This window comes from Agelaius phoeniceus, chromosome 25 (assembly GCF_051311805.1).
Source record: "Agelaius phoeniceus isolate bAgePho1 chromosome 25, bAgePho1.hap1, whole genome shotgun sequence".
NCBI lineage: Eukaryota > Metazoa > Chordata > Aves > Passeriformes > Icteridae > Agelaius > Agelaius phoeniceus.
The window spans coordinates 5,192,468-5,210,191 of record NC_135289.1 but is presented as its reverse complement, the minus strand read 5'-3'; the positions used below and the strand labels follow the sequence as shown (position 1 = coordinate 5,210,191).

Here is a 17,724-nt window from a genome sequence, read left to right as displayed (position 1 = left end):
TTCACTGGAGCGTTCCTTTATTCCCGGCCCCTCAATTTGGGATCTGAGCCCCCCCAGCCCCTTTACTGGAGCGTTCCTTTGTTCCAGGCCCCTCAATTTGGGACCTGCCTGTTCCGCCACTCCCAACATGGCGGCCTCCAGCGCCTGGGCCCGCCCTGGGGCGAGGCGGAAGTGCCACACCCAGCATGGCCGCGCCCAGGGCTGCGCCGCACCCAAGATGGCCGCGCGGGGGCGGGGCCGGCCGCTCGGCCGTGTGTCGCGCCGTCCGTGGCCGCCGGGGGCGGGCAGCGCCGGCCGTGACGCGGCCGCCACGGCGGAGCGGCGGGGCCGGCGGGCGGAGCCGCATCGCACCCACCGGAGACACCGGCGCTCCCCCTGGTGCCACTCCCAACATGGCGGCGGCGCTGCCCCGGCTCTCCCTGCCGCTCCCGCGAGAGGAGGGGGTGAGTCCTCGCGAGAGCTCGGCGCGGCGGAGCGGCCGACATGGAGCCGAGTGGCGGCCCCGGGCCGGGCCCTGTCCCGGTCCCGGGGAACAACAAGGGCCGCGGCGGGGCGGCCGCGCCCGGGAGGGGCCGCGACTTGGCCCGGCCGCCGCGCAAGGACTCCGAGGTCAGCGCCGCCACCGCCGGGAGTGGGGCGGCCTTCCCGGGCGGGGCGGGCCGCGCCGGGCCTCGTCCAGGGCCTGCCCATGGGTGCCGGTGCCCGGGGGCGGTGCCGGTGTTCGGTCGGTGCCGGTGCTCGTGGGTTCCTGTGGGTGCCAGTGCCCGTAGTGCCGGTGCCCAGGGGTGCCAGTGTCCGGCCCTTCCAGCCCTGCTCGGGCACCGCCTTCCCCGGGATCAGCCCGGACCGGCTCGGCCGGTGGCTCCGGTGTCCCCGTACGGGTTCCAGGGCCCGTCCTGGACTGGCCCCTCCCTCGGTACCGGTTCCCTGGGCTGTGGAGCCGAGAGGCCTCTCCCTGCTCGGCTCTTGGGCTGCCCGGAGCCGGTCGGTGCCGATTTTCCCTCCGTCCATCCATCCCTTCCCCGGGTCCGGGCCGCTGTGACCGGGCTGGGCCGGGAGGGTGGCTCGGTCGGCCGGTCCCAAACGGGAGTGACAGGGCTGGCCCGGGGGTCTCCAGCCCATCCGGGGGTTTTCTCGGTGTTGCCGGGCGGTTCCAGCCCGGGGTGGGGTCCGGGTCCCGCTGCCGTGCTCGGACCAGGGATGGTTCCAGCCAGAGGTGACCAACCCCCCGCCAGGGCCACTCCGCGGTGCTGGGATCACCCTGAGCCTTGGGGTCATTGTGTGCAGCTGAGGTGTCCCGGGGCTTTTCCAAAGCCTTTCATTCCTGGGATGGCCCCAGAGCCGTTCTCTCCCACGGTTCCTCAGAAAAGTCCCTGGAATGCCAGGGGAGGGATGTGATGGGGAATCTTGGAGAAGCTGAGGTGGTTGGAGCTACCTCTCTCTCAGACTCCTGGAATTTGGGATTGTTCTGATGTGGAGTGGAGTGGGAGCCCCCAAATTTAGGAGAGTCCTGCTTGTGGATTCATTCAGGGGTGGGTGCCCCAGGATTTGTGTGGGTTTGGTTCATTATCTTCAGGAATGTGTGCCCCAGAATTTGGGATGGTTCTGCTGTGGCTCTGCCCCCCACTCAGGGCTGGGTCTCCTGAGAGGGTTCTGGTGTGGGTCTGCCCTGTGCTCAGGTGTATGTGTGTCCCAAAATTCTGCTCAGGGTCTGCTCCTCACTCACAAGTGGGTGCCCCAAAATTTGGGAGAGTTCTGGTGTGGATCTGCCCCTTACTCGGGAATGGGAGTTCCATAATTCAGGAGAATTCTGCTCTGGTTCTGCCCCTCATTCAGGAGTGGGAGTTCCATAATTCAGGAGAATTCTGCTCTGGTTCTGCCCCTCATTCTGGAGTGGGTGCCCCAAAATTTGGGATGGTTCTTGTATGGGCTTGCCCTCACTCAGGGGTGGGTGAGGATTCTGTTCTGGATCCTCCCTGTGCTCAGGAGTGGGAGCCTCATAATTCAGGAGAGTTCTGGTGTGGATTTCAGGATCCTGAAATTTGTGAGTCTTGCTGTGCACCTGCCCCACTCAGGGCTGGGTACCCTGAAACGCTGTGGGTTGATGTTCTTGACTTCTGTAAAGGGAACTGTTATTTTGTGCACTAAAGGTTTTCCTGGCTGTTTTTGCAGCCTCTCCAAAGCTGTTTGGAGTTATTTCATCCTCACTAATCCTGTCTGCTGGGATAGCACAAGGGGATAGCCCAAATTTTCCCAATTTTGTGTGAAATGGGTGAGCTTCGAGTGCTGCTTGATCTCAGAGAACCCTCTCGCTGTGTCCTGCCATGTTTGTTGTGCTTTGGGGGCTCCCCCCGTGCTTTGGGGGTGCTGCAGTGGATGCAGCACAGCCCGTGCAGACGCAGGAGGTGGGCTGGAGTTGCCTGGGTAACGTTTGTGCTGCTGCAGGAATGTTTTTGGTCCCTAAACCAGGAAGACCAGCCCTGGATTTGCAGGAGGATGAGGTGAATTGTGAGTGTTTTCAGGGGGTTTGGTTTTCCTAAAATATGCTGTAATGGAATTGATTTTTCCCCCGTGTTTTCAGGGCTATTCAGAGTCACCAGACCTGGAGTTTGAATATGCAGACACAGATAAATGGACTGCAGAGCTATCAGGTAAGGAATAATTCTGTGATGGGTCAATTAATCAACCATCATTTCCTCTCCTGGTAGAATTAAATGAACTCTGTCAATTCCAGTATTGCTTTATTATTATATTTAAAAGCTATATTGATGTTAAAAGGGACAGGATATGTGTAGTTCATATTTTTGGCCTTACACTGGGTGGGGTTTTATTAAGTTTTGATATTTTGCTAAAACTGCAGTTCCCAGGGCTGAGTTGCAGCTCGGTGCAGGTTTTTGGAGCTTCTTTTCTTTTGGCAGAACTGTACAGCTACACAGAGGGGCCAGAGTTCCTGCTCAACCGAAAATGCTTCGAGGAGGACTTCAGGATCCACAGTAAGAGCTGCATCTTTTTCTGCATTCCTCTCCCCTGGGGAGGCACAGGGATTTCTCTAGAGAAGAGGAGCCTGATGTCAGAGCTCACTGGGCTCTGCAGCTACTCCCGAGGGGCAGCTTTGATCTCTGTGCTGTGTGAGCAGGGACAGGACCCAAGGGAATGGCTGGGGCTGTGTCAGGGGAGGAGATCAGGGAAAGGTTCTTCCTCCAGAGAGTGCTGGCACTGCCCAGGCTCCCCAGGGAATGGGCACGGCCCTGAGGCTGCCAGAGCTCCAGGAGTGTTTGGACAGTGCTCTCAGTGACCCGGTGGGAGATTTTGGGGTGTCCTGTGCAGTGTCAGGAGTTGCCCTCTATGATCCTTGTGCAGCTCAGGACATTCCAAACACCTCAGGGTCCCGTGCAGCTCAGAACCTTCCATGCTACCACAACTGCTCTAATCCCCTGCTGGACAGCAGAGCCATCCCTCAGCCCTCAGCCATCCCCAGCTCTCCCTGGCTCTGCTGTGCCCCGCTGAGGCTGTGCCCAGAGCCCTGCTGTGCTTTGCAGTGCGGGACAAGAAGTGGCCGGAGCTGGAGCGGACGCAGCACCGCACGCACGCCATGCGCCTGCTGGACGGGCTGGAGGTGACGGCGCGCGAGAGGCGCCTGCGCGTGGCACGCGCCATCCTCTACGTGGCACAAGGTGACACTGCCCTGCCCCCTGCTTCCTCCCTGCTGGCTCCAGGAAATGGGTTATGCTGTAATGTGTATGTTATATATACTATAGATATTGTACAGTTATGTATATATAATATATATTACTGTACAATATATAACATATATATAATATATTATATATATTGTACAGTAGAGTTGTACAGTTAGATAGACAGTTGTATGTGTTATGTTGTATATGTTAACTGTTTTATATAGTGTGTATATTTAAATATTTAATATAAACTCTTTTATGTTCATAACGTTTATATATATAAAATATAAGATATAAAAGATATATAAAGATATAAAAGATATAGATAAAGATATATAGATATAGCATATATGTAAGATATAGATAAGATATATAGATATAAGTTATATATAAGATATATATAAGATATATAATATATATATAGGATATATAAGATATATGTAAGATGTATCTAAGAGATATATATAAGTTATATATAATATATATGTTATATATAAGATGTATATATAAGTTGTATATAAGATGTATATAAGATACAGATATAAGATCTAGACATAAGATATATATAAGATATAGATATAAGACATATGAAAGAGAGAAGGCATCTTTTAAATACATAAGATACAAGATATATAAATCTTTATGTATCTTATAAATGTTTGGTACATTTTATATAGTGTATATAGTATGTATACTGTATAATACAATGGTATTATATACAATATATGTACTATATAATAGAATTATATATGTATATAATATATAATACAATATATGCAATAATACAATTGTATATAATACTATAGGTAATATAGAGTTTTGTATTACGTATAGTATAATGTATATTGTATTATAATATGTGTTGTAAATTCTATTGTGCTGTTACATGTAGAATACATATTATAATTATATGTGTATACTATATATATGAGACATAGCACAATATAATGTCATACATATACATAAAAATATATTATTATGTATACTATATGTAACATTTTTATGTATGTGTGAAACATAGTACAATATAATCTCATATATATAGTATATATATAAAAATAATTAATATGTATACTACATGTAATACATAATACAATATACTCTACAATACATATTATATATAATATACTGTATATTGTATATTATATATTACATATATTATGTTACATGTTATGTCTTATATATAATGTATTGTGTATTTAATATATTTATACATTATATATGAAATGCTGAATAACATAATGAATAACAAGTATATGTATAATATATAATATAAAATATATATTTATAATATGTAATATAAGTGTATATTTTATTATATATTATATGTAATATATAGTTTATGTTATTCATATTATATAATATATATAATATATAATATATATATTATATATATAATATATATTATACATTATACACAATATGTTATATATATTATATGTAACATATCAATCTATAATATAATGAATATATAGTATTAATATGATACGATACTTACAAATTATTTTTAATATATAACATTTAGAAGAATTTTCATTCCTTTTGGATTTCATTCAGCCTGGGATGTCTGGAACCAAGCTGAATCTCATGAGACCAGATAGTTTAGAGCAGTTTGGCCCAAAATGTGGCTGATTTCCCCATGTTACCCCAGTTCTGCAGACCTGGAATTCACTATCCAAAGAGGGCAGCTCCATGCCCTGCATGCTGATTTTTCCCTCAGTTGGGAGGGTGTGTTTTCCATACGAGGTGCTGTGGGTGTGTTTTCCATACGAGGTGCTGTGGGTGTGTTTTCCTTACGAGGTGCTGTGGGTGTGTTTTCCTTACGAGGTGCTGTGGGTGTGTTTTCCATACGAGGTGCTGTGGGTGTGTTTTCCATACGAGGTGCTGTGGGTGTGTTTTCCATACGAGGTGCTGTGGGAGGGCCCCTGGGGCTGGCATCAGCAGGGTCTCCTCACAGGCACCTTTGGCGAGTGCAGCTCTGAGGCCGAGGTCCAGGCCTGGATGAGGTACAACATCTTCCTCCTGCTGGAAGTGGGAACCTTCAACGCTTTGGTGGAGCTGCTCAACATGGAGATTGAGTGAGTACTGTGGGAAAACACTTCAGGAGTGGCTCTGAAATTCGCCACAGTGGCTCCCTTTGTCCAGGTATAATCCCACATTACACATCTTGGGTGGATGTGTAATGTAGGATTTTACCTGATTTCTCCTGAAATTCCCCATGAATCAAAGTGCCTGGCAGCAAACAGGCAGCTCTGCTCCTCTTTACGTGGCTGTGCTGGGTACAGGGAGTTCATGGCAGCAGTGTCTGACTCAGGGTTTGGAGCTGGCACGTGGAGTGCCCATGGCAGAGTCTGAATTCCCCCAAATTCTCTCTGAGCTGTTCTCCCTCTGCAGCAACAGTGCAGCCTGTTCCAGTGCCGTGAGGAAACCTGCCATTTCCCTGGCTGACAGCACTGACCTCAGGTATGCAGTGGGAATGGGGGCACCAGGAGGGGCTCCAGGGTTTTCTGGGGGCTTTGGGAGCCTGAGGCAGGCACTGGAAGGGGTCCCAGCTGTCCCAGCTCTGAGAGTTTCTGCAGGTGTCCATTGTGCTCAGCCTGCACAGCAGGAATGGAACAGATTGGGGATATGAAAGCACTAAAATTTGGGAAAGCAGATTTTTTTTTCCTGTTGGGACTTGTAGAGACTTTTCCCCCAGTGCCTGTGTGCTGGTTTGGAGCAGATGAATTGTGGATGTGGTCTGGGTTGCTCCAGCTTCTCCTTGGGTGCTGGCAGTGGTTCCATAATTTATCCCTGGCAGGGATTCAGCTGCCCTGGTTTTTGCAGGGTGCTGCTGAACATCATGTACCTGATTGTGGAGACTGTGCGCCAGGAGGCTGAGGGGGACAAGCCTGAGTGGAAGAGCATGAGGCAAACCTTCAGAGCAGAGCTGGGTGAGGACCAGGAGCCAGGATAGAGCTGCCAGGCTGGGGACAGTGACATGGCATTTGGCTCTAGGGACTGGCAGCACTGGGTTGGTTTCTGCTCAACTTGTGGGGCAGAGGGAGGTGAGCAGGGGAAGCCTTCCAGCCTTTGCTGCTGCTGGGTGCTCTCTCCCTGGGAGAAAACTGGAATGTTTGAGCTCTTGTTTCCTCTTAAACATAGAGGTAAGAAATGATGGTGTTTATGAGGCCTTGGAAGGTGAGAGGGAGTTGTCTGGGGTGAGGTGAGAATCTTGGAGCTAATGGGGAGGAGGGTGTAGGAGCTGGTGATACTGGTGATTGGGATCAGGCCAGGGATGAGGAGTTCCTGGCTGATGGTGCTGTGTGGTTCCAGGAGCCCCCTTGTACAACAATGAGCCCTTCTCTGTTATGCTCTTTGGGATGGTGACCAAATTCTGCAGTGGCCATGCTCCACACTTCCCCATGAAGAAGGTGCTGCTTCTGCTCTGGAAGACTGTGCTGGTAAGGAGAGGCCATGGGATGTGTGGTTTGATACTTGGCAGAGGAGGGAATTCTGCTCTCAAGAGTTGGCTGTAATTGCTCTATCCTCTTTTTCTGGTGTTCAGTTTTCCTTTAAACCCAATCCCAAGTTTTTCCCCACAGGGAAGCATTGGATATTGGTGTGTGGAGCTGGATACTGAGGATAGACCCAAAGCAAGGTCCCTGGCTGGGGAAAGGAAAGTTCTGAACAGTTGTGGAAGCCTGGACACCTCCTGTCCCTCCTGCCTCTCTCAATGACAAGAGGAGCACAGGACAGGCAGCTCCTATTTGAAACTGGGGAATTATTTGGACCCCTCAGGACAAGAGAGACTTTGAGGGGCTGGAGTGTGTCCAGGGAGGGGAATGTCACTGGGGAAGGCTCTGGAGTGGCTGAGGGAGCTGGAGGGGCTCAGTCTAGAGAAAAGGAGGCTCAGGAGGGACCTTTTGGCTCTGCACAACTCCCTGACAGGAGGAGGCAGCCAGGTGGAGATCAGGCTCTGGTCCCAGGGAACAGTGACAGGGCAGAGAAAATGACATTAAGCTGTGCCAGTGGAGGTGTAGGTTGGATATTGGGAAGTTTTTCTCATGGAAGGAGTGGTCAGGCATTGGCACAGGCTGGCCAGGACAGTGTTGGAGTCACCACCTCCAGGTGGATTTAAAGGACACATAGATGTGGCACCTGGTGACATGGATTACTGGTGGCCTTGACAGTGCTGTGGGAGCAGTGGGACTCAATGATCTCAGAGGGCTTTTCCAACCTGACCGATTCTGTGATCCTACAAAGTGGGTTTGGGAAAGGCAGGTGTAGATGCCCCTGGAGCCCCCTGTGTCATGCTGAGCATGCTGTGGTGTCCCTTGCAGTGCACCCTGGGAGGGTTTGAGGAGCTGCAGAGCATGAAGGCAGAGAAGAGGGAGATGCTGGGCCTGCCCCCCCTGCCCGAGGACAGCATCCAGGTGATCCGCAACATGCGGGCGGCCTCCCCGCCCGCCTCCGCCTCCGACCTCATCGAGCAGCAGCAGAAGCGCGGCCGGAGGGAGCACAAGGTGGGGACAGGGACATCAGGGAGGGCACTGCCAGGCTCTTGTCAGAACCCAGGAAACCCTTCTGGCTGTCCTGAAGGGCTTGAGCCCCTGCCCAGGGGGCTCAGAGACCTTTGCACAGAGCCCAGGACCCCTGTGCCTTTGATTTAGCCCTTGGAAAAAACAATTAGCAACCTTCTATGAAAAATTACAAGTCAAAAAAGTTTAAGTAGAATGATAGTTAGTTTGTCATGGGGTGAAAAGTAGAATTTTGGGGTTTTTAGAATGGGGGTTCAGGAGCTAAGATGTAAGAATCTGGGCATGTCCAGTCTTTCTCCTTCTTTTTCTTGGCCTCCATCTTCTGGGTGATGTTGGCATTTTTAGATTGGTTTAGAGTAGAAGCTCACTGTCTAACATAGGTGATAGGTATTGGGAAGTTACTGTAAATAATGTACACGTGGTTTTTAGTATAAAAAGATAACACCACCCCAAGGGTGGTCAGTGTGCCTCAACCCAACCTGCCAGACAGACCTCAGCAGCCCAGGAGAAAGAATTTTATAGATAAGATACAATAAATAACCTTGAGAAGGAGAATAGAAGAGTTCTGACCCCTTCTTCGACTGCTGAGCTGGGAAAAGAGACTTTCCAACGCATCTTGGGGTCACTGTGACCAGCAGAGATTCCAAGAAGGCTCTGGGCTTGTTTTTGGGACATTCCCTTCCTGCTCTCCCCTCCAGGCCCTCATTAAGCAGGATAACCTGGATGCCTTCAACGAGCGGGATCCGTACAAAGCTGATGATTCCCGCGAGGAAGAAGAGGAGAATGATGATGACAACAGCCTGGAGGGAGAGACCTTCCCCCTGGAACGGGATGAAGTGATGCCCCCCCCTACCCAGCACCCCCCCAGCGACCGCATCACCTGCCCCAAAGGGCTGCCCTGGGCCCCCAAGGTCCGGTGAGTCTGGGCTCTCCCTGCTGGGAGAACTGGAGCAGGGTCAGGGAAATGGAGGCTGTTGGATGTTGGGAATCTCAGCAGGGATGTAGGGAAGGTGTTTGGGATGGGGATGGTTGCTTTGTTGGCTGTTTTCTTATAGGGTTGGCTGGGCACCCTTTATCTTACCACAAGGCTTTTCCCTGTGCCTGGGCTGTGCCTTTCTCTGTGCCTGGCTGGGCATCTTCCAGATGCTCTGGAGGGTGTGACTGTTCCCCTCTCCCTTTGCTGCAGGGAGAAGGACATTGAGATGTTCCTGGAGTCCAGCCGCAGCAAATTCATTGGCTACACGCTGGGCAGGTGGGTGCAGAGCCAGCCCAGTGCTGCCATCATGGGGGGCCTGTGGAAGAGGCCAATTTGGGGGCTGCTGTTGTCTCTATGTGGCAGCAGGGAAGGCCTTGGCTGGCTGATCTGTAACTTCATCCCTGGGTGGTCTCTACCCCACCCCTGGGTGCTCAGCCCTGCTCCCAGCCTGGCTCTTTCCCTCCTCCAGTGACACCAACACCGTGGTGGGCTTGCCCAGGCCCATCCATGAGAGCATCCGCACCCTGAAGCTGGTGAGTTGAGGAATTCCTGCAGCCCCTGCTGCTGTGTGGGTGCCCCTTGCCCATCTCCCTGCTCCCATCACAGCTCAGGGTGGATTTTCCTGACCATTTTCCCCTTCCTCCACCTAGTGATGGGAGAGCAGCCTTAAGCTTTCATCTCATCTTGGACTCACAGCTTTTCTGAGCCCCTTCCTTAGGGGACTCCATTCCTTTCTTAGGGGGGTTCCATCCCTTCCTTAGGGGACTCCATCCCTTCTTCAAGGAGGTCCATCCCTTCCTTAAAGTTCTCCATCCCTTCCTTTGGGTGCTCCATCCCTTCCTTAGGGGACTCCATCCCTTCCTTAGGAGGCTCCATCTCTTAGGGGGTTTCATCCCTTCCTTAGGGGACTCCACCCCTTCCTTAGGGGGCTTCATCCCTTTCTTAGGGGGCTCCATCCCTTTCTTAAGAGGTTCCATCCCTTTCCTAGGAGGTTTTATCCCTCTCTTCATGTCTTCATCCCTTTCCTACTGGCCTTGTCCCAGACCTGAGCCCAGCAGCTCCCACCCTGCACATCTACCCAGGTCACCCCTGGGACAGGGATCTGGGAGGGATGGAACAGGGTGGTGGGAGCAGGCTGGGGCTGGGGGCAGCACTGGAGAACTGTGGTGACCCCACCCTGTCCCCCTGCAGCACAAGTACACGTCCATTGCTGAGGTGCAGGTGCACATGGAAGAGGAGTACCTGCGCTCCCCACTCTCAGGAGTGAGTGTGGGGATGGATGGGATGGGATGGGATGGGATGGGATGGGATGGGATGGGATGGGATGGGATGGGATGGGATGGGATGGGATGGGATGGGGATGGGATGGGACGGGGATGGGATGGGGATGGGATGGGACGGGGATGGGATGGGGATGGGATGGGGATGGGATGGGATGGGATGGGATGGGATGGGATGGGATGGGATGGGATGGGATGGGATGGGGATGGGATGGGATGGGATGGGGATAGGGATGGGGATGGGATGGGATGGGATGGGATGGGATGGGACGGGGATGGGATGGGGATGGGATGGGGATGGGATGGGATGGGATGGATGGGATGGGGATGGGGATGGGGATGGGATGGGATGGGGATGGGATGGGATGGGATGGGATGGGATGGGATGGGATGGGGATGGGGATGGGGATGGGGATGGGGATGGGATGGGATGGAGTGGGATGGGATGGGATGGGATGGGATGGGATGGGATGGGATGGGATGGGATGGGATGGGGATGGGGATGGGATGGGGATGCTGGGCTGGGAGTTGGGGGCACTTGGTCCTGCCTGGTTTTTTGGCAGGGCTGAGGGGTTTGTTTTGCTGGGGAGGGGTTTATCTGGAGCAGAGGGGTCGGGGGTATCCTGCCCCTGGGTGCTGGTGGCAGCTCCTGGGATGAGGTTTTCTGGTCTCTCCTGGCACCAGGGGGAGGAGGAAGTGGAACAAGTCCCTGCAGAGATCCTGTACCAGGGCCTGCTGCCCAGCCTGCCCCAGTACATGGTGAGCTGGGGAGCACTGGGATCCCCTGGATCAGTCCCTTTCCAGTCATGCATCCCAAGTCTCTTCATTCCCTGGCCCTGCCCTGTTCCTCCCTCCTGCAGTGGGGAAGGGGCCTGTTGCCAGTCCCCTGCAGCTCCCATTCCCCCTCCATCTGTCCCTCCTTCCCAGATTGCTCTGCTGAAGATCCTCCTGGCTGCAGCCCCCACCTCCAAAGCCAAGACAGACTCCATCAACATCCTGGCAGATGTCCTGCCCGAGGAGATGCCGTGAGTGGCTGGGAGCAGAGGAGCTGGCTGAGGGTGGGGAGGGAGCTGGGGCTCCTTGGGGGACGTGACCCTGCTCTGCCCTGGATTGCACCCTGCAGGAACTGGTGGCCTCCTGCTGCAGGAGCAGTTGGACTTGATGATCTCAGAGGGCTTTTCCAACCTGAATGATTCTGTGATCCTGCAGAGTGGGTTTGGGAAGGGCAGGTGTAGATGCCCCTGGAGCCCCCTGTGTCATGCTGAGCATGCTGTGGTCTCCCTTGCAGTGCACTCTGGGAAGGTTTGAGGAATCATGGAATGGTTTGGGTGGGAAGGGACCTTAAAGCTCATCCAGCTCCACCCCCTGCCATTGGCAGGGACACTTTCCACTAGACCAGGTTAGGCTTGGACACTTCCAGAGGTGGGGCAGCCACAGCTTCTCTGGACAACCTGTGCCCCCCTGAGAGGGCAGAATTCCTGCTGACACTGTCCCTCTGTGTCCCCCAGCACCACTGTGCTGCAGAGCATGAAGCTGGGCGTGGATGTCAATCGGCACAAGGAGATCATTGTCAAAGCCATCTCTGCTGTGCTCCTGCTCCTGCTCAAACACTTCAAGCTCAACCACATCTACCAGGTGAGGTGATCCAGCAGTGCCCACGGGTCTTTGGGCATGGCAGGGCCCCGAGTGAGTCCCTGTTTACTCAAGTTTCTCCTCCCCAGTTTGAGTACATGGCCCAGCACCTGGTCTTTGCCAACTGCATCCCGCTCATCCTCAAGTTCTTCAACCAGAACATCATGTCCTACATCACTGCCAAGAACAGGTGAGGAGAAGGCTGCACACCTGTGGTGGTGTTTGCAGGGGTCCCAGGATGAGAGAAGAGACGAGGATCTGACTCCATGTTTCAGAAGGCTTGATTTATTATTTTATGATATATATTATATTAAAACTATACTAAAAGAATAGAAGAAAGGATTTCATCAGAAGGCTGGCTAAGAATAGAAAAAGAAAGAATGAATAACAAGGACAGGGAGTGCGAGCCAGCTGACTGTGATTGGCCATTAATTAGAAACAACCACATGAGCCCAATCCCAGATGCACCTGTTGCATTCCACAGCAGCAGATAACCATTGTTTGCATTTTGTTCCTGAGGCCTCTCAGCTTCTCAGGAGGAAAAATCCTAAGGAAAGGATTTTCCATAAAAGATGCCTGTGACACACACCTGCATTCCTGGGGGATGTGGGGAGGGGTCCCTGTTTCTTTGGCCTCTCTGCAGTCCCTCCCTGGCAGTGGCTCAAGCTCAGGCAGAGCTGGAAAGTTCCCACCAGAGCCCATCCTCAGTGTGTGGGAGGTGGGGGCTGCATTGCCCCAGGCCAGGGGGGATCTGGGGGAACAGCACGAGCACCCCTCTCTTCCTGCAGCATCTCTGTGCTGGACTACCCCTACTGTGTGGTGCATGAGCTGCCAGAGCTGACGGCTGAGAGCCTGGTGAGTCCTCCTGCTATTGGTGACACTCCTGGCACCTGGGCTGCTGCCTGGGGGAATTTGGGGTGCAAGGAGGCAGCAGGGCTCCAGCACCCAGCCCCTGCACCCTCAGCTCTCCTGTGCTCAGCCCCTGGGGTTCTGGGGATGGGGATGGCAGGTGTCTGCTGGGGTGGAGCGTGTCCAGAGAAGGGAATGGAGCTGGGGAAGGGGCTGGAGCACCAGGAGTGGCTGAGGGAGCTGGGGGGACTCAGCCTGGAGAAGAGGATGCTCCAGGGAGCCTTCTGGCTCTGCACAATTCCCTGACAGGAGGGTGGAGCTGGAGGTTCAGGTTCTGGTCCCAGGGGACAAGAGAAAACGGCCTTAAGCTGTGCCAGGGGAAGTTCAGGTTGGATACTGGAGAGAAATTCTTTGTGAAAAGGATGGTCAGGCACTGGTACAGGCTGGCCAGGACAGTGTTGGGAGTCTCCATCCCTGGAAGTGTTGAGACCATGTGTGGGTGTGGATGTGGCCCTTGAGGACAGGGATTACTGGTGGCCCTGGCAGTGTTGGGGGAGCAGTTGGACTTGCTGATCTCAGAGGGCTTTCCCAATCTTAACAATTCCATGATTGGAGGATCCCATGCCCACATGCCGTGCTGTCCCCATGTCCAATGGCTCCTCAGATCACCCCAGCCTCTCCCCATCCCCTCTCCAATCCCTTGCCTGACCCTGCATCTCCTTCCCCACAGGAAGCTGGAGACAACAACCAGTTCTGCTGGCGGAACCTCTTCTCCTGCATAAACCTCCTGCGCATCCTGAACAAGCTGACCAAGTGGAAGCATTCCCGCACCATGGTGAGCCCTGGGACTGTTCTGGAACTCAGCATGGCCAGGCCCCTGCACTGGGGATAACCTGGGACAAGCCAGGGCTTGAGCAGGGGAATGGAGGAGGGGTTGGCCATGGGGTCCATCCCAGCTGGATTGTGGAATGTTCTGGCAGATGCTGGTGGTGTTCAAGTCGGCGCCGATCCTGAAGCGGGCTCTGAAGGTGAAGCAGGCCATGATGCAGCTCTACGTGCTCAAGCTGCTCAAGGTGCAGACCAAGTACCTGGGCAGGCAGTGGAGGAAGAGCAACATGAAAACCATGTCAGCCATCTACCAGAAAGTGAGGCACCGCCTCAACGACGACTGGGCCTACGGCAACGGTACCTCCTGGCATCCCTGGCACCCCTGGCATCCCCAGCCCTCCTTCCCCAGGGTCTGTGGCATTCCCAGCCCTCCTGCTCCAGGGTCTGTGGCATCCCTGGCATTCCCAGCCCTCCTGCTCCAGGGTCTGTGGCATCCCTGGCATTCCCAGCCCTCCTGCTCCAGGGTCTGTGGCATCCCTGGCATCCCCAGCCCTCTTGCTCCAGGGTCTGTGGCATTCCCAGCCCTCCTTCCCCAGGGTCTGTGGCATTCCCAGTCCTGCTGCTCCAGGGTCTGTGGCATTCCCAGCCTTCCTGCTCCATTCCCAGGGAATGGCATCCCTGGCATTCCCAGTCCTGCTGCTCCAGGGTCTGTGGCATCCCTGGCATCCCCAGCCCTCCTTCCCCAGAGTCTGTGGCATTCCCAGCCCTCCTTCCCCAGAGTCTGTGGCATTCCCAGCCCTCCTTCCCCAGGGTCTGTGGTATTCCCAGCCCTCCTGCTCCAGGGTCTGTGGCATCCCTGGCATTCCCAGCCCTCCTGTTCCAGGGTCTGTGGCATTCCCAGCCCTCCTCCTCCAGGGTCTGTGGCATTCCCAGCCCTCCTGCTCCATTCCCAGGGAATGGCATCCCTGGCATTCCCAGCCCTCCTGTTCCAGGGTCTGTGGCATTCCCAGCCCTCCTTCCCCAGGGTCTGTGGCATTCCCAGCCCTCCTGCTCCACGGTCTGTGGCATCCCTGGCATCCCCAGCCCTCCTGCTCCAGGGTCTGTGGCATTCCCAGCCCTCCTGCTCCAGGGTCTGTGGCATTCCCAGCCCTGCTGCTTCAGGGTCTGTGGCATCCCTGGCATTCCCAGCCTTCCTGTTCCAGGGTCTGTGGCATTCCCAGCCCTCCTGCTCCAGGGTCTGTGCCCCAGCTCGCCCTTTGCTGCCTGGGGTTTGGGCAGGTCTGCTGGGTTGACCTTGGTGGATCTTGGCTGGTTGAGCTTGACCAGGTGCCCACTGAGCTGCTCTGTCCTTTCCCAGCTGGACAGGGCAGAGAAAATCAGCTGGGGAATGACTTGTAGGTTGAAATAAGGTTCTTTAGTACAGCAGGAGCAGAAAAAAAATGGGTTTGTTCTCTACTTCCCATCAGCAAGTGATGTTCAGGCACTCTGGGGAGGCCAGGCTGCAGCACCTGTTTTAAATAACAAATGCCCCATCATTCCTCCTCCTTTCCTTGGCTTTTATATCTGATCTGACATCACAGACTCTGGAATATTCCCTTGGCTAATTTGGGTCAGCTGGCCTGTGTCCCCTCCCAGGATCTTGCCCACTTGCATGCACTTGATGGGGTGGGAGTGTTGGGAGACAGTGCTGGTAGAGCCAGAATACTGGTGGGTTCCCAGAACCTTCCCAGGTCCCACTGCAAAGCCCAGTAGGGCTCCTGTGGGAAAAAACAAATTCCAGCTGAGCCAGACACAGTCCAGCAGGTCTGGGGCGTGGAGGGATTTTGGGTGGTGACATTGCAGAGATCAGGGCTCTGCCAGGGGTGTCAAGTCTGGGCTGAAAACCCTTTTTGGCCTAAATTGGGCTGGAAGAGCAGGTTTGGTGCCTCCCTGAGGGGGGTCCAGGTGCCCCAGAGGGGTGTGCCCTGCCCACCATCAGAATGAGGGAGGTGGGACAGGGTGGCATTGCAGTTTTGGGGGGTTTGTTTTGGCCCAGGAATGTCCTTTGGGGTGTACCAGCATTTCCTGGTGCTGAGGCCAGTGGGCCAAAGGGAGCCCCCATTCCTGGCTTCACTTTGGTTGTTTCCCTGTGGTGGGAAGTGGTGGTGGAGCTGTTGGTGGCTCCTGGCTCTGTGCTTTGTTTAAGTACCCACAAAGGCCTTTCCCACATGGGGGTGTATGGATTGTTGGGAGGAGACAGAACCAAAGGATATTCCAGACCCTAGAACACCATGCTCAGGATACAAAGTGGGGAGAAAAAGGAGCAATTGGGGGATGTTGGGAGTGATGGTGTTTGTCATCCAAGCCACCATTCCCTGGGGTGGGGCCCTGTTGTCCTGAAGGTGCTGAACACCTGCCTGCTCATGGGAAGTGGGGAATTCATTCCTTGTGCTGCACAGATTTTTTGCTTTCTTTATGAAGCAAAAGCTTTATTATTCTTTATCCTAACCCAGCAGTTTTCCAGCTTTTGCCCTCCTGATTCTTCCCTGCTCCAGCTGCTGGGGGAATGAGCAGCAGCCGCATGGGGCTGGGGTTACACCATCACCCCGAGGCCTTTGGGCTGCCTGAGGAGTCCCCAGCTCTGCTCTGACCCCTCTCATCCCTGTTCCCAGACCTGGATGCCCGTCCCTGGGATTTCCAGGCAGAGGAGTGTGCCCTGCGTGCCAGCATCGAGCGCTTCAACTCGCGGCGCTACGACCGAGCCCACGGCAACCCCGACTTCGTGCCGGTGGACAACTGCCTGCAGAGCGTGCTGGGCCAGAGGGTGGAGCTGCCCGAGGACTTCCAGCTCAACTACGACCTCTGGCTGGAGAGGGAGGTGTTCTCCCGGCCCATCTCGTGGGAGGAGCTGCTGCAGTGATGGACACAGGGAGGCAGGATGGGTTGTTTGGAGAGCTCGAGGCTCACGGGGCAGGGCAGCGAGGTTTTGGGGGGGTTTCTGCGTGGCTGTGCTGTTGTGGTGGGCTTGGGGAGAGGATGGAGCTGAGACCACATCCTGCCCCTCTCTGAGCCTCCCTCCAGGCTCATCCCAAAGCAGGGGGTGCCCTGGGGGTTTCCTGTTTGGGGGGGATCTCTGCCCACCCCATGTGATGCTTTCAGAGGCACCCCCCTCTCGTGCCCCCCAGCCAGCAAGGGGGAGCAGGTGGCAGTGTGGGAGTGGGGTCCTTGGGTGGGACACCAGGCTGGCCCTGCCCAGCCCCTCTGGGGGGTTTGGGGGCCTGTGGGGGCTGAGGGGCTGGGGTGGCCTCCCTTCACCCCACGAGGGGTGCAGGAGCTGTACATATATTATATATATTTGGTGATACCTCTGCTCTGAGTGTGCCTGGGCTCTGTCCCTGTCCCTGCTGCCTGGAGCTGGGCTGGGATGAGAGTTCCTCATCTCATGTCCTTGTCCCCACCAACCCCAGGGGTACAAGGCCCCTCACCAGCAGCTTTAGTCTTACCTTGCACCCTGTCTGTTGCTTGGGGGGAGCAGCTTCTCACAGGCTGTGCCTTCCTTCCCTGTCCCACTCACTGAACCCTCCCCCAGCTCTGTGCTGGGGTTTCTGACACCACTGTCCTGTTACCACTGGGGTTTTCTCTGGTCCCTGCTTCCAGCAGAGGATCCTGACACCAAATCCTGCCACAGCTCAGCCTTGCACATTGCCTGGCCTCAGTTTCCCTGGCAGAGGGGCAGCAGCAGCCCTGGGGGATGAAACCCCAGGGGATTCACCCTCATTTGAGGCAGGGATTTGCAGAGATGGTTGTGGGCAGAGGGAGCCTGGGACAGCACCAATTCCACCCCATCACCTGCTGGGATTGTGAGCCTGTGCAGCTCCAGGAGTGAATCCAGCTGTGGGGATGCTCAGCCCCAGCCCTGGAAGCAGCAAACTCAGCCTTAGGAGCCATCAGAGAAGTTCTGTGGGCTCAGCATGGTAACA

At 54.2% G+C, this 17,724-nt stretch overlaps 1 protein-coding gene across 4 annotated transcripts; it reads left to right on the top strand.

The window, feature by feature from the left end:
- The first annotated feature begins 274 nt into the window (after positions 1-274).
- STRIP1 (striatin interacting protein 1) lies at positions 275-17,113 on the top strand. Of its 4 annotated transcripts, none has more exons than XM_054648781.2 (21): positions 275-443; positions 2,582-2,651; positions 2,919-2,993; positions 3,540-3,674; positions 5,638-5,758; positions 6,075-6,143; positions 6,507-6,613; positions 6,996-7,123; positions 8,003-8,185; positions 8,899-9,116; positions 9,387-9,452; positions 9,646-9,709; positions 10,368-10,439; positions 11,141-11,215; positions 11,384-11,481; positions 11,965-12,091; positions 12,178-12,278; positions 12,877-12,943; positions 13,668-13,772; positions 13,918-14,122; positions 16,417-17,113. In XM_054648781.2, exons 1-21 carry the CDS (start codon positions 393-395, stop codon positions 16,662-16,664), a joined length of 2,385 nt encoding a protein of 794 aa, XP_054504756.1. In that variant the 5' UTR covers positions 275-392; the 3' UTR covers positions 16,665-17,113. The 4 variants fall into 4 exon arrangements, with proteins under 4 accessions (XP_054504756.1, XP_054504753.1, XP_054504755.2 ...); XM_054648778.2 differs by lacking the exon at positions 275-443 and adding an exon at positions 450-609; XM_054648780.2 differs by lacking the exon at positions 275-443 and adding an exon at positions 1,847-2,501.
- Positions 17,114-17,724: the final 611 nt, after the last annotated feature.